At 40.1% G+C, this 13304-nt stretch overlaps 1 protein-coding gene across 1 annotated transcript in view; it reads right to left on the bottom strand.

The window, feature by feature from the left end:
* Positions 1-13304, bottom strand: part of LOC129818348 (collagen alpha-1(XI) chain-like) — a 114627-nt gene that overhangs the window by 2186 nt on the left and 99137 nt on the right. The window contains exons 22-31 of the mRNA XM_055874155.1: positions 13036-13080; positions 12872-12925; positions 9599-9643; positions 9376-9429; positions 9144-9251; positions 8995-9048; positions 8698-8751; positions 8449-8493; positions 8018-8063; positions 70-114 (exon numbers count right to left, since the gene is read on the bottom strand). Of these exons, the coding sequence (XP_055730130.1) occupies positions 80-114; positions 8018-8063; positions 8449-8493; positions 8698-8751; positions 8995-9048; positions 9144-9251; positions 9376-9429; positions 9599-9643; positions 12872-12925; positions 13036-13080 (540 nt within the window). The 3' untranslated portion in view covers positions 70-79. The remainder of the gene's footprint in view (positions 1-69; positions 115-8017; positions 8064-8448; positions 8494-8697; positions 8752-8994; positions 9049-9143; positions 9252-9375; positions 9430-9598; positions 9644-12871; positions 12926-13035; positions 13081-13304) is intronic.

Raw genomic sequence — 13304 nt, 5'->3', positions numbered from 1 at the left:
CACATGTATTGTGTTTCTGTCTCCATGATAAGACTATGCATACTGTTACAGTATCTGCTTGTACTGTACCTTTAGGCCTTTATCGCCAGTTATTCCCACTAAACCAGAGAGACCCTGTAACACATGAGAAACAAGTGTCAACTCAATACACACCAACAGAGGTCATATTGTATACACAAGCACTAATGTGAAGAAGACACACAGGGCTAACCATTAACAACTACAGTAACTACATAACTACACATTAAACAAGGACACAAATTCATGAATCTTGTCATATTAACTTTCGAATGTAATGATATGAGGTTGAAGTTGATGGGTGATTAATTCAAGTTAAAAATTCCCCACATACAATGACAATCATTTGTGAATGTGTCACATTGAGAAGGGTTGTGAAGACTGCCATCTGCTGTTCAGAATTAGAATGACTACAGTTGTCCAGCTATTGTATATACAGAAACTCTCAGGAGTATGTTTGCAAAATTTGCACTTCCAGGAATTTTCCCCAACTGGGAATTCTGGAAAACTGGAAAAGTTAACAGAATTAACAATTTTGGGAAAGTTAACAGAATTTCTCAACCCTACTCAGGGGACATTTTACAAGAATCTTTTCTGATTACACTAATAATTTCCTTGAGCAATCTTTCAAATATTTTCTCAATTATATGTCAATATACAGATGTAGGATGTTAATTTCTGCCAGTTTGCTACAGCAGAAAAATAATCCTGCAGCAACAGGAAATGTGAAGTATTATGTGGATTATAATTCATGGGAAAAAATAGTAGGGGGTGCAACATTTTTTGTAAGGGAAAATCAAGTCTGCAATTTCAAAGTGGAAATTACAAACTTCAGATGCCTTTTTAAACCTCAAAAACACTAACAGTTTTAAATGTCCTGCATTGCAGGAAAGTTCTGCTGCAACAGGGTGATACAATTAAGATCCTACATCAGTATGCAGTACAGACAGGGGAAAAAACCTGACAAAATACACTTGAGATCTATTTTGTGACATTGCTCTATGTATACATAGTGCCTTGCAAAAACTTGTTCAGGCAACCCTAAATTACTTCAGGAGTAAAAATTTGGCTTAACAAATCACATAATAAGTTATATGGACCTCACTCTGTGTGAAATAATAGTGGTTGATATGATTTTTGAATGACTAATCCTTTCTCTGTCCCCCATACACACAACATCTGTAAGGTCCCCCAGTCAAGTATTGAATTTCAAGCACAGATTCAACTACAAAGACTAGGGAGCTTTTTAGAAAGCCTCATGAAGAAGGGAAGTGGTTGGTAGATGGTTAACAATAACAAATCAGACATTGAATATCTCTTTAAACATGGTTAAGATAATAATTATGCTGTGGGTTATGTATTAAACCACCCAGACACATAAAATATACAGTTGTCCTTCTGAATTGAGCTGCAGGACAGGAATGAAACTCCCTAGGGAGTTTTCATTCCTTCTTGTGGGAAGTTACTATAGACCACCAAGTGCTAACAGTCAGTATCTGTGAAATGCTTGATAATGTATGTGATTTCAACAGAGAGGTATATTTTTTTCTGGGTGACCTACATATTGACTGACTTTCATCAAGCTGTCCACTTCAAAAAAAAGCTTCAAACTATAAGCTGTGCCTGCAACCTGGTTCATGTTATCAGTCAACCTACCAGGGTATTTATAAACTGCACAGGAATGAAATAAAGTACATGTACTGATCACATCTTTACCGAGGCTGCAGAAATCTGTTCTGAAAGTAGTATCCACATCCATGGGATATAGTGATCATAATATAGTAGCCATATCGAGAACAAAACAAGGTTCCAAAGGCGAGGCCAAATATAGTGTATACGATATCATACACAAGCTTTTGTAGTGATTCCTATGTTGAAGATGTAAAGAATATTTGTTGGTTTGTGGTGTGTAATGAGGATCAATCAAATGCTTCACTTAATGAAATTGCTAATTCCAGCTACTAAAAAGCATGCACCCATTAAGAAAATGACTGTAAAAATTGTGAAGTCCCTGTGGATTGATGAGGAATTTAAATATTTTATAGTTGAGAGGGATGATGTAAAAGGATGGGCAAATACAGTGTATTTGGAAAGTATTCAGACCAGAAAAACTATATTTATACATTTATACAACATAAAAAGTATTCAGACCCTTTGCTATAAGACTTGAAATTGAGTTCAGGTGCATCCTGTTTCCATTGATCATCCTTGAGATGTTTCTACAACTTGATTGGAGTTCACCAGTGGTAAATTCAATTGATTGAACATGATTTGGAAAGGCACACATCTTTTTATATAAGGTCCCACAGTTGACAGTGCATGTCAGAGCAAAAACCAAGCCATGAGGTTGAAGGAATTGTCCGCAGAGCTCCGAGACAGGATTGTGTCGAGGCACAGATCTGGGGAAGGGTACCAACACATTTCTACAGCATTGAAGCTCCCCAAGAACACAATGCCTCCATCATTCTTAAATGGAAGAAGTTTGGAACCACCAAGACTTCCTAGAGCTGGCCACCCGGCCAAACTGAGCAATTGGAGGAGAAGGACCTTGGTCAGGGAGGTGAGCAATAACCTGATGGTCACTCTGACAGAGCTCCAGAGTTCCTCTGTGGAGATGGGAGAACATTCCAGAAGGACAACCATCTCTGCAGCATTCCACCAATCAGGCCTTTATGGTAGAGCGGCCAGATGGAAGCCACTCCTCAGTAAAAGGCACATGACAGCCCGCTTGGAGTTTGCCAAAAGGCACCTAAAGGACTCAGACCATGAGAAACAAGATTCTCTGGTCTGATGAAACCAAGATTGAACCCTTTGGCCTGAATGACAGAGCATCACGTCTGGAGGAAACCTGGCACCACCCTTAAGGTGGTGGGGATATTTTTTAAGCGGCAGGGACTGGGAGACTAGTCAGGATCGAGTGAATGATGAACGGAGACAAGTACAGAGAGATCCTTGATGAAAACCTGCTCCAGAGCGCTCAGGACCTCAGACTTGGACGAAGGTTCTCCTTCCAACAGGACAACAACCCTAAGCACACAGCCAAGACAATGCGGGAGTGGCTTCAGCACAAGTCTCTGAATGTCCTTGAGTGGCCCAGCCAGAGCCTTGACCCCGATCGAACATCTCTAGAGACTAGAAAATAGCTGTGCAGCGACGCTCCCCATCCAACCTGACACACTGTCTGGCTGCACAGCCGATTGGTAAACATACTGTGAATTGAGAAATCGTGTGACTAAACTAAATAAAAACAAGAAAAAACTGTTAAGATAACTGATATAAAGGATAATAGTAAAAAGATTTTGAGCATCTTAAATGAAATGTTGGGCAAAAAGGCGAGCTCAGCTTCATCATTCATTGAATTAGATGGCTCATTTATCACAAAACCCACAGATACTACTTTAATGACATGCCAAAAACAAATTATGAACCTACACCTCCATGCGTAACTGACCAAACTTTGCCTTGACCCTTTGCCTTGATGACAGCTTTGCACACTCTTGGCATCCTCTCAACCAGCTTCAAGAGGTGGCCACCTGGAATGCATTTCAATTAACAAGTGTAACTTGTTAAATGTAAATTTGTGGAATTTCTTTCCTTCTTAATGTGTTTGACCCAATCAGTTGTGTTGTGACAAGGTACCGTAGGGGTGGTATACAGAAGATAGCCCTATTTGGTAAAAGACCTAGTCCATATTATGGCAAGAACAGCTCAAATAAGCAAAGAGAAATGACAGTCCATCATTACTTTAAGACTTGATGGTAAATCCAGAAATGTCAAGAACATTGAAAGTTTCTTCAAGTGCAGTCGCAAAAACCATCAAGCGCTATGATAAAACTGGCTCTCATGAGGACCGCCACAGGAAAGGAAGACTAAGAGTTACCTCTTCTGCAGAAGATAAGTTCATTAGAGTTAACCTCTTTGGGCTCAAGGGGCAGTATTGAGTAGCCAGATAAAAGGTGCCCATTTCAAAAAGGCCTCGTACTCAATTCTTGCTCGTACAATATGCATATTATTATTACTATTGGATAGAAAACACTCTCTAGTTTCTAAAACCGTTTGAATTATTTCTCTGAGTGAAACAGAACTCGACTTAGAGCAATTTTCATATGTGTACGTCAGAATGCAGAATTTTGCTGGCTGTTCTGAGACCTGTGTATTAATTTGCCTGTCCTCTATTGGTTGAGATGCACTGCATACGCCTTCCACTGGGTGTCAGCGAATAGGGAGAGTTGAAATGGAGTTTCTACGTAGGTCCCAAAGGTTATAAATTGCTTGGAACCAAAGTGTCCCATCTTTCCACTCTTCGCTCTGACGCAGGAAGGGTCTTGGCATGCCATTTTAGAAGCTCCCGTATTAGCTCCTAGATATATCCGGCTCTGTTTTTATTCGATATAGGTGTTGAAGACATTGTAATGTTGTTATTTTAAACCAAATTATATCAGTTTATGTCAGTATATTGCAATTTTCGGGTATTTATTTTCGTGACGTTTTAGGAAATTGGGTATCTCTGGCCCACATGGCTATTGTTTATTGCTAATTGCAACGTTGAAGACGACGTTCTCCAACCTAGCAACGATTCTTTTGGACAACGGACACATTTCCCAAGATTCTGATGGGAGTTCATCTAAAAGTAAGAACTATTTATGCTGATAATTCATTGTTCTGTTGAAAAATGTCAAATGCATAAGACGCCATTTCCTGCAGTGTAGCCTTGCGTTATCGCAGCCTGTATTGCGCAGTAAGGTTAATTTTAAAAATGTAATTCAGCGATTGCATTAAGAACTAATTTGTCTTTCAATTGCTGTCCAACCTGTATTTTTTTAGTCAAGTTTATGAATAGTATTCGATAAGAAAAGGTGCCTTTACAAGATGGCGCCGGACAGATTGCTTGACGTTATGGACACTATTCTCATTGTCTAAGCACGATTTGTGCCGCTAAATATGCACATTTTTGAACAAACTATATGCATTGTGTAATATGATGTTACAGGACTGTCATCTGAAGAATTCTGAGAAGGTTAGTGAAACAATTAATATATTTTTGTGGTTTATACGTTATAGCTATTTTTGCCTTGAATCAATGCTGTTGTTATGTTTGCTATTGTGCTAAGCTAATATAACGCTATATTGTGTTTTCGCTGTAAAACACTTAAAAAATCGGAAATATTGTCTGGAATCACAAGATGCCTGTCTTTCAATTGCTGTACACTATGTATTTTTCAGAAATGTTTTATGATGAGTATTTAGTTATTTGGTGTTGGTGTCTGTAATTTTTCTGTCTGCTTTCGGTGCAATTTCTGACTGTAGCTGCAATGTAAACTATGATTTATACCTGAAATATGCACATTTTTCTAACAAAACATATGCTATACAACAAATATGTTATCAGACTGTCATCTGATGAAGTTGTTTCTTGGTTAGTGGCTATTTATATCTTTATTTGGTCGAATTTGTGATAGCTACTGATGTAGTAAAAAACTGATGGAGTAAAAATAGTGGTGTCTTTTGCTAACGTGGTTAGCTAATAGATTTACATATTGTGTCTTCCCTGTAAAACAATTTTAAAATCGGACATGTTGGCTTGATTCACAAGATGTGTACCTTTCATCTGGTGTCTTGGACTTGTTAGTGTGAAAGCTAAATATTTAAAAAATATATATTTTGAATTTCGCACCCTGCACTTGAAGTGGCTGTTGTCATAAGTGTACCGACGTCGGGCTTGCACGCCAAACAGGTTAACTGCACTTCAGATTCCAAATTGCTGAGAAAAAAAACCTTCTAAAGGACACCAATAATAATAATAATAAGAGACTTGCTTGGGCCAAGAAACAAGAGCAATGGACATTAGACTGGTGGAAATATGTCTTTTGGTCTGATGAGTCCAAATTTGAGATTTTTGGTTCCAACCGCCGTGTCTTTGTGAGACACAGTGTAGCTGAATGAAAGATCTCCGCATATGTGGTTCCCACCGTGAAGCATGGAGGAGAACGTGTGATGGTGTGGGGGTGCTTTGCTGGTAACACTGTCTGCGATTTAATTAGAATTCATGGCACACTTAACCAGCATGGCTACCACACAGATACGCCATCCCATCTGGTTTGGGCATAGTGGGACTATCATTTGTTTTTCAATAGGATAATGACCAAAAACACACATCCAGGCTGTGTAATGGCTATTTGACCAAGAAGGAGAGTGATGGAGTGCTGCATCAGATGACCTGGCCTCCACAATCACCCAACCCTCAACCCAATTGGACTGCAGAGTGAAGGAAAAACAGCCAACAAGTGATCAGCATATGTGGAAACTCCTTCAAGAATTTTGGAAAAGCATTCCAGGTGAAGCTGGTTGAGAGAATGCCAAAGTGTGCAAAGCTGTCATCAAGGAAAATGGTGGCTACTTTGAAGAATCTAAAATCTAAAATATATTTTTATTTGTTTAACACTTTTTTGATTACTACATGATTCCATAGGTGTTATTTCATAGTTTGGATGTCTTCACAAGTAAGTGTGTTAGGTCTTTACATCTCCTGCTATGTCGTGAATCAAGAGTTACCTGTCTAACAGAACACAGAGGGTGTTCTTTAAAGGAAGCCTTGCCAACATAATTCCGGTAGAGTCAGGCATTCCCCAGGGCAGCTGTCTAGGCCCCTTGCTTTTTTCCCAATCTTTACTAATGACCTGCCACTGGCACTCAGTAAAGCCTGTGTGTCTATGTATGCTGATGACTCAACACTATACATGTCAGCTACCACAGCAAGTGAAATCTCTGCAAACGCTTAACAAAGAGCTGCAGTCAGTTTTAGAATGGGTGGCAAGAAATAAGCTAGTCCTAAATATTTCAAAAAACTAAAAGCATTGTATTTGGGACAAATCATTCACTAAACCCTAAACCTCAACCACATATTGTAATCTATAATGTGGAAATTGAACATGTTGAGGAGACTAAACTGCTTGGTGTAACCCTGGATTGTAAACTGTCATGGTCAAAACAAATAGTTGCAACAGTAGCTAAGATGGGGAAAGGTCTGTCCATAATAAAACAATGCTCTGCTTCCTTGACATCACTATTAACAAAACAAGTCCTACAGGCACTAGTTTTGTCACACCTGGATTACTGCCCAGCCATATGGTCAAGTGCCACAAAGAGGGATATAAGCTAATTACAGTTGGCCCAGAACAGAGTAGCTCAGCTGGCCCTTAAATGCACATGGAGAGCTAACATCAATAACATGCATGTCAATCTCTCCTTAAAGTAGAGGAGAGATTGACTGCATCACCTCTTGTCTTTGTGAGAAGCATTGACATCTTCAAAGCACTGAGTTGTCTGTTTAAATGACGAGCACACAGCTCAGACACCCATGCATACCGCACAAGACACGTCACCAGGGGTCTCTTCACAATCCCCAAGTCCAGAACAGACTATGGGAAACACACAGTACTACATAGATCCTTGACTACATGGAACTCTATTCCACATTAAGTAACTCATGCTAGCAGTAAAAAATGCCCACCCAAATCACACTCTGAACAAACCAAAAAGAGACATAAAAAAGGCTCTCTAAGGTCAGGGCGTGACATTAATGGGCTAATATTGCACAATCCAAGTGTGAAAAGGACTTAGAGAATTACCGAAGAAGACTCACAGCTGTAATCGCTGCCAAAGGTGTTTCTAACATGTATTGACTCAGGGAGCTGAATGACTCAGGGAACTGAATGACTCAGGGAGCTGAATGACTCAGGGAGCTGACTATATTTTAGTTATTTAATTGATATACAATTATTTAAAAAAATAAGTATTCTTCCACTTGACATTAGAGTATTTTGTGTGGATTGTTGACAAAAAAAATACAATTAAATCCATTTTAATTAGACTTTGTAACACAGAATGTGAATAAATCCAATGGGTGTGAATATTTTTGCAAGGCACTGTATACAAGCTCAGTGTCTTCAGGGGTGTGATCATGGTTTTGAAATATGATATAGAATGGGAACCTGTGTACCAGGCTTTCCTTCTGGTCCCTCTGTCCCAAGTGGGCCTGGCAAACCCTGTTGGAGACAAGTACACACACACACTCATAATAAGTGTACTGTGATTACGTAATATTCAGCAGCCTACAGTATTCACCAATGTGGCCGGGGGGGTCAATAGTGGGATGATGGACGGTAATTCACACTAGCTTTTAGTCAGCTCCATTAGATAAGCCCATACAGCCTTGGATACTCTTCGTCACCAAGCAGAAGTGTTAGTGTTAAGTGTTTTGCCACTTATCTGCACACATACCACAGATCTGCTGTTCTGACAATCACAGATGTTGCCCATTGAGGTGTATACTGTATATCTGATTTGTCAAAAACATTGATGTGTTTTGCAATGCAAATTGATCAAGTAGATGGCTCCACTAGTGTTTGTCTGTGCATGGTATGTGCTTACCAGTGAACCAGGCTGGCCATCATGCCCTCTCTGTCCGATGCGACCCTGGGTAGAAGAAGGCAGTGCCAATAAGCATACCATTCAAAATATCAAGAGCAGGACTAAAATCACGCTTTACTAAATACTAAGGTTGAACAAAAATCCCTGTATAATTCCAAATCCCAGAAATTCTGGATAACATGGACATTTTAGGAAAGTTACTAGAATTTTCCAACTCTCATAAACACATTCAATAGGAGAGTGTCCTACCTTGGTCCCTCTGTGTCCAGACTGGCCGTTGCGCCCATCTGGTCCCTTATTCCCCTTCAGAGAAACATCATTTTTTTATGAGAATACAGCTGTTTCCCAAATGGCACTTCCTACAGGACTCAAAGTAGTGCACTATATACTGTAGGGTATCGGGTGCCATTTGGGACACACATTTTAGGGCATGAAACCACAGTTTTATCATCATTTTGACCAATCTTAACAGGCAGACTGATGAAAGAATGACAATCTAAATGTTCCTTTCACTATAATGCATTCATTTTTTAAGTCTTCTCTGACCTTCAGCCCATCTCTGCCCAGTTTTCCCTGAGGGCCAGTTTCTCCATTCTCCCCCTAAAAGAGGAGACACAAAATCCATCAGTCTTCCAGTGGTAAAGTAGCAGTCTACATAACTGTAGATACTGTGATAAGGCAGGGAGACGACCTACCCCAATGCCTTTAGTGCCAGGTTGACCTTTGAGCCCTGTAAAGCCAGGGAAGCCACTAGGACCACTCTCTCCCTGAGGCCCTTGAATGCCCGAAGCACCCTGAACACACTGAGAGATAGAACGAGAGAGAGAGAAGACAAATGCGTCACTCATAATTAAGATGTCAAAAAGTATGAATCAAGAGTTTTAGTTTTGTTGAATGTCTACAGGTCTCCAGAGGCTGGGTTCTTACTCTCTCCCCCTTCGGTCCAGGGTCCCCTTTGTCCCCGTCTGGTCCTCTCTTACCCTGTGGAGGTCAGAGAGGAGTCAGAGGACTGCAGGTACAGTAAGTAGTTGAAAAGCATGCAACCTGATTCTTCAAAGTGTTTTGAATCAATCTAAGGACAATACAACAATGTATTATATCTAATTCAAAATATATTTCAGTAAAACGCAGAAGCAGTACTAATACTTACAGTAATACCAGGGAAACCCTTTGGACCTTGTGTTCCCAGTGGCCCCTTCAATCAAAGAATGACAGAGAAGGGATTGAAGTGTTAGTTCCTTTTAGTTAGATTTTCTTGCTTCAAGTAGATAGACATGGAGGCCTATCACATCATGGCTCCAAAACTCCAGAAATATTTCACTAAATCTTCCCTTTCATGATGATCTCATTGTCTAATCTATAGCCACACTTCAGCCATACTGACTGACAATGTAAACTGACTAGACTGAAAATATTTTCTCCTCACATTTTCAAAGAATACATTTAAATTTTCCAACAGGGCTATACATTTGGGTGAGTTTTTTCCCGCCTGAGTAGCCTCGTTTCACTGCCAAAAATAAAAGTAAACCATCTAGTGTTCAGCGAAATAACAACACAATGTCAAATACAGGTAGCCTAGTCAAATAATTAACATCGAATCACATTAACCGTTACACTCTCGCAGGAAACCTTCACTCTTGCGCAGACATTTAGAAACTAAACATGACAATTTGAAAAATAAGCGAGAATAAAGATGACTTTCGAGTAGTAAGACATGTATAAAAGCAACAGATATCATTAATAAGAAGGGGCTAGAAGCGACTTATATGGTGAGCTACCGAGTGGCTAGGACAGGCAAGCCCCATACTATTGTGGATGACTTAATTCTTCCTGCTGCCATGGATATGGCTGGGACAATGCTGGGAGAAAAGGCAACAAAAAAAACTATACAGACAATATCTTCATCAAACAACACTGTTTCACGATGCATCAGTGACATGGCAGGAGATGTTTTGAAACAATTATTGCTTCGCATACAAGCCAGTGAATTATATGTGTTACAGCTGGATGAGTCAACAGACGTGACGGTCCTGGCACAGCTCCTGGTATATGTCTGTTACGTTTATGGTGGGGTCAATTAAGGAAGACATTCTCTTCTGCGAACCACTGGAAACCTAGAACAATATGAGATGCTGTTTTTTAAGTACTGGGCAGCCTTGTAACATCAAATGGACTTTGGTGGTCAAGATGTGCTGGTATCTGTACTGATGGCGCCCATGTCTCCCATGACAGGGAGACATAGTGGAGTGGTAACGCGTGTGCTCCCGACGCCACTTGTGTACACTGCAGCATCCACCGAGAGGCTCTTGCTGCTAAGGGAATGCCTGACAGCTTGAAATACGTTTTGGACACTACAGTGAAAATGGTTAACTTCGTTAAAGCAAGGCCCCTGAACTCTTGTATATTTTCTGCATTATGCAATGATATGGGCAGCAACCATGTAACACTTTTACAACATACAGAAGTGCGCTGGTTATCAAGCGGCAAAGTATTGACATGTTTTCTAAATTGAGAGACAAGCTTAAAGTTTTCTTTACTGACCATAATTTTCACTTGTCTGACCACCTGCATGATGACGAGTTTCTCACACGACTGGCCTATCTGGGTGATGTTTCTTCTCGCCTGAAGGATCTGAATCTAGGATTATAGGGACTCTTTGCAACTATATTCAATGTGCGGGACAAAATTGAGGCTATGAATCAGAAGTTGGAGTTCTTCTCTGTCTACATTAACAAGGACAACACACAGGTCTTTCCATCATTATATGCTTTTTTGTGTGCAAATGAACTCAAGCTTACGGACAATGTCAAATGTGATATAGCAAAGCACCTGAGTGAACAGGGTGCGCAATTAAGCAGGTACTTTCCCGAAATGGACGACACAAACAACTGGTTTCGTTATCCCTTTCATGCCCTGCCTCCAGTCCACTTACCAATATCTGAACAAGAGAGCCTCATCGAACTTGCAACAAGCAATTCTGTGAAAATTTAATTTAATCAAAAGCCACTGACAGATTTCTGGATTGGGCTGCGCTCAGAGTATCCTACCTTGGCAAATTGCGCTGTTAAGACACTGGTGCCCTTTGAAACCACGTACCTACATAAGAGTGGATTCTTGGCCCTCACTAGCATGAAAACTAAATACAGGCACAGATTTTTGTGGACAATTATTTAAGATTGAGACTCTCTGCAATACAACCCAACATTGCAGAGTTATGTGCATCCTTTCAAGCACACCCTTCTCATCAACCTGTGGTGAGTTATTCACAATTTTTGATGAACAAATAAGGTTTAATATGTAAGATGGCTAAATAAAGAGCAAACTGATTGATTATTATTATATTATTATTTGTTCCCTGGTCCTATAAGAGCTCTTTGCCACTTCCCTTGAGCCGGGTTGTAACAAAAACTCACACTCATTCTTATGTTTAATAAATGTATTGTATTGTGTGTGTGTGTGTGTGTGTGTGTGTGTGTGTGTGTGTGTGTGTGTGTGTGTGTGTGTGTGTGTGTGTGTGTGTGTGTGTGTGTGTGTGTGTGTGTGTGTGTGTGTGTGTGTGTGTGTGTGTGCGCGCGTGTCAGGCTTACAATGATGGCAAAAAACAACATTTGAGAGTGCGCTGACCCTGGTGCTAGAGGGGGTACGCAGCTGGAGGTTGAACGCTTGAAGGGGTACGGGACAATAACACATTTGGGAACCACTCAGATCTCATTTTAGTGAACTGAAATGAAAAATCATTTTAGTTTATTTAAAAAAAAATCTGGGTCTATTTAGTCAGTTATAGTCTTGTCATTTGCCACTAAAAATAGTTTGACAAATATTCTCGTCACAATATTTGAGTTACTCTCTTAAGCTAGAGGGTAAGGCTATCCGGTGACCGTACAGCTTGAGGATAGAGCTTTCATCCATTAGCTAAGATCAGTGCTCCACAACACAGAAGCTTCAATATGTAGGAAATGGGATACACACCGAGTAGTATCATCAGTAGCCTAATGCTGTGACTTAAAACTGGAATCCTTAGTTGCTACATACAACTTATAAATACATCAACAGCTTAGATCAATTTATTACCCCATCAGAACACAAAATATAAGCTTGCTTTACTATGTTTGTAAACAATGCACAGTAAATGTAAACAAACACTGTATAGCCAAAAAACAATAATGAAACTATAATTTTGATATAATGGATGGTCAGTACTTGCATCGATAGCTCTGTCTATGAATTTTAAAGTGGTTACATCTCTCTAGGCCTTCCCTCAGCTTTTTACCAAAACACTGGTGGGGTAACCACTTTGTTATTGTTTCAAAAAGGATTCTAGCTTTAAGTGACAGATGGGGGTACTGTGAGGTTGCTATGTGTGTGTCTCTGGAAGGAAGAATGGGGTTTAGGTGGTCAGTCCACTGGGTACTATGCTACTCACCATGGGCCCATCGAACCCTGGCTCACCCCAGATACCCATTGTCCCCATAGGCCCCTGAGGAAGACAGAGAAAGGAAGGAAAAAAGGGGGTTGGAGAGAGACATTTATAGTCGTTTATTTACTAGAGCAGAATTAACTTTACGAGAGAAGAGGGGAGAGACTTACAGGATCACCTTTCGGACCAAGGGCACCACTCATCCCAGGCTGTCCCTGTGAAAATATGAAAACAGTACAGATGATCTTTAACTCCAGATATTATATACACTGCTCAAAAAAATAAAGGGAACACTTAAACAACACAATGTAACTCCAAGTCAATCACACTTCTGTGAAATCAAACTGTCCACTTAGGAAGCAACACTGATTGACAATAAATTTCACATGCTGTTGTGCAAATGGAATAGACAAAAGGTGGAAATTATAGGCAATTAGCA

Source organism: Salvelinus fontinalis, chromosome 21 (assembly GCF_029448725.1).
Source record: "Salvelinus fontinalis isolate EN_2023a chromosome 21, ASM2944872v1, whole genome shotgun sequence".
Classification (NCBI taxonomy): Eukaryota; Metazoa; Chordata; class Actinopteri; order Salmoniformes; family Salmonidae; genus Salvelinus; species Salvelinus fontinalis.
The sequence above is the reverse complement of the archived record's forward strand: the minus strand, read 5'-3'. Positions and strand labels throughout refer to the sequence as shown.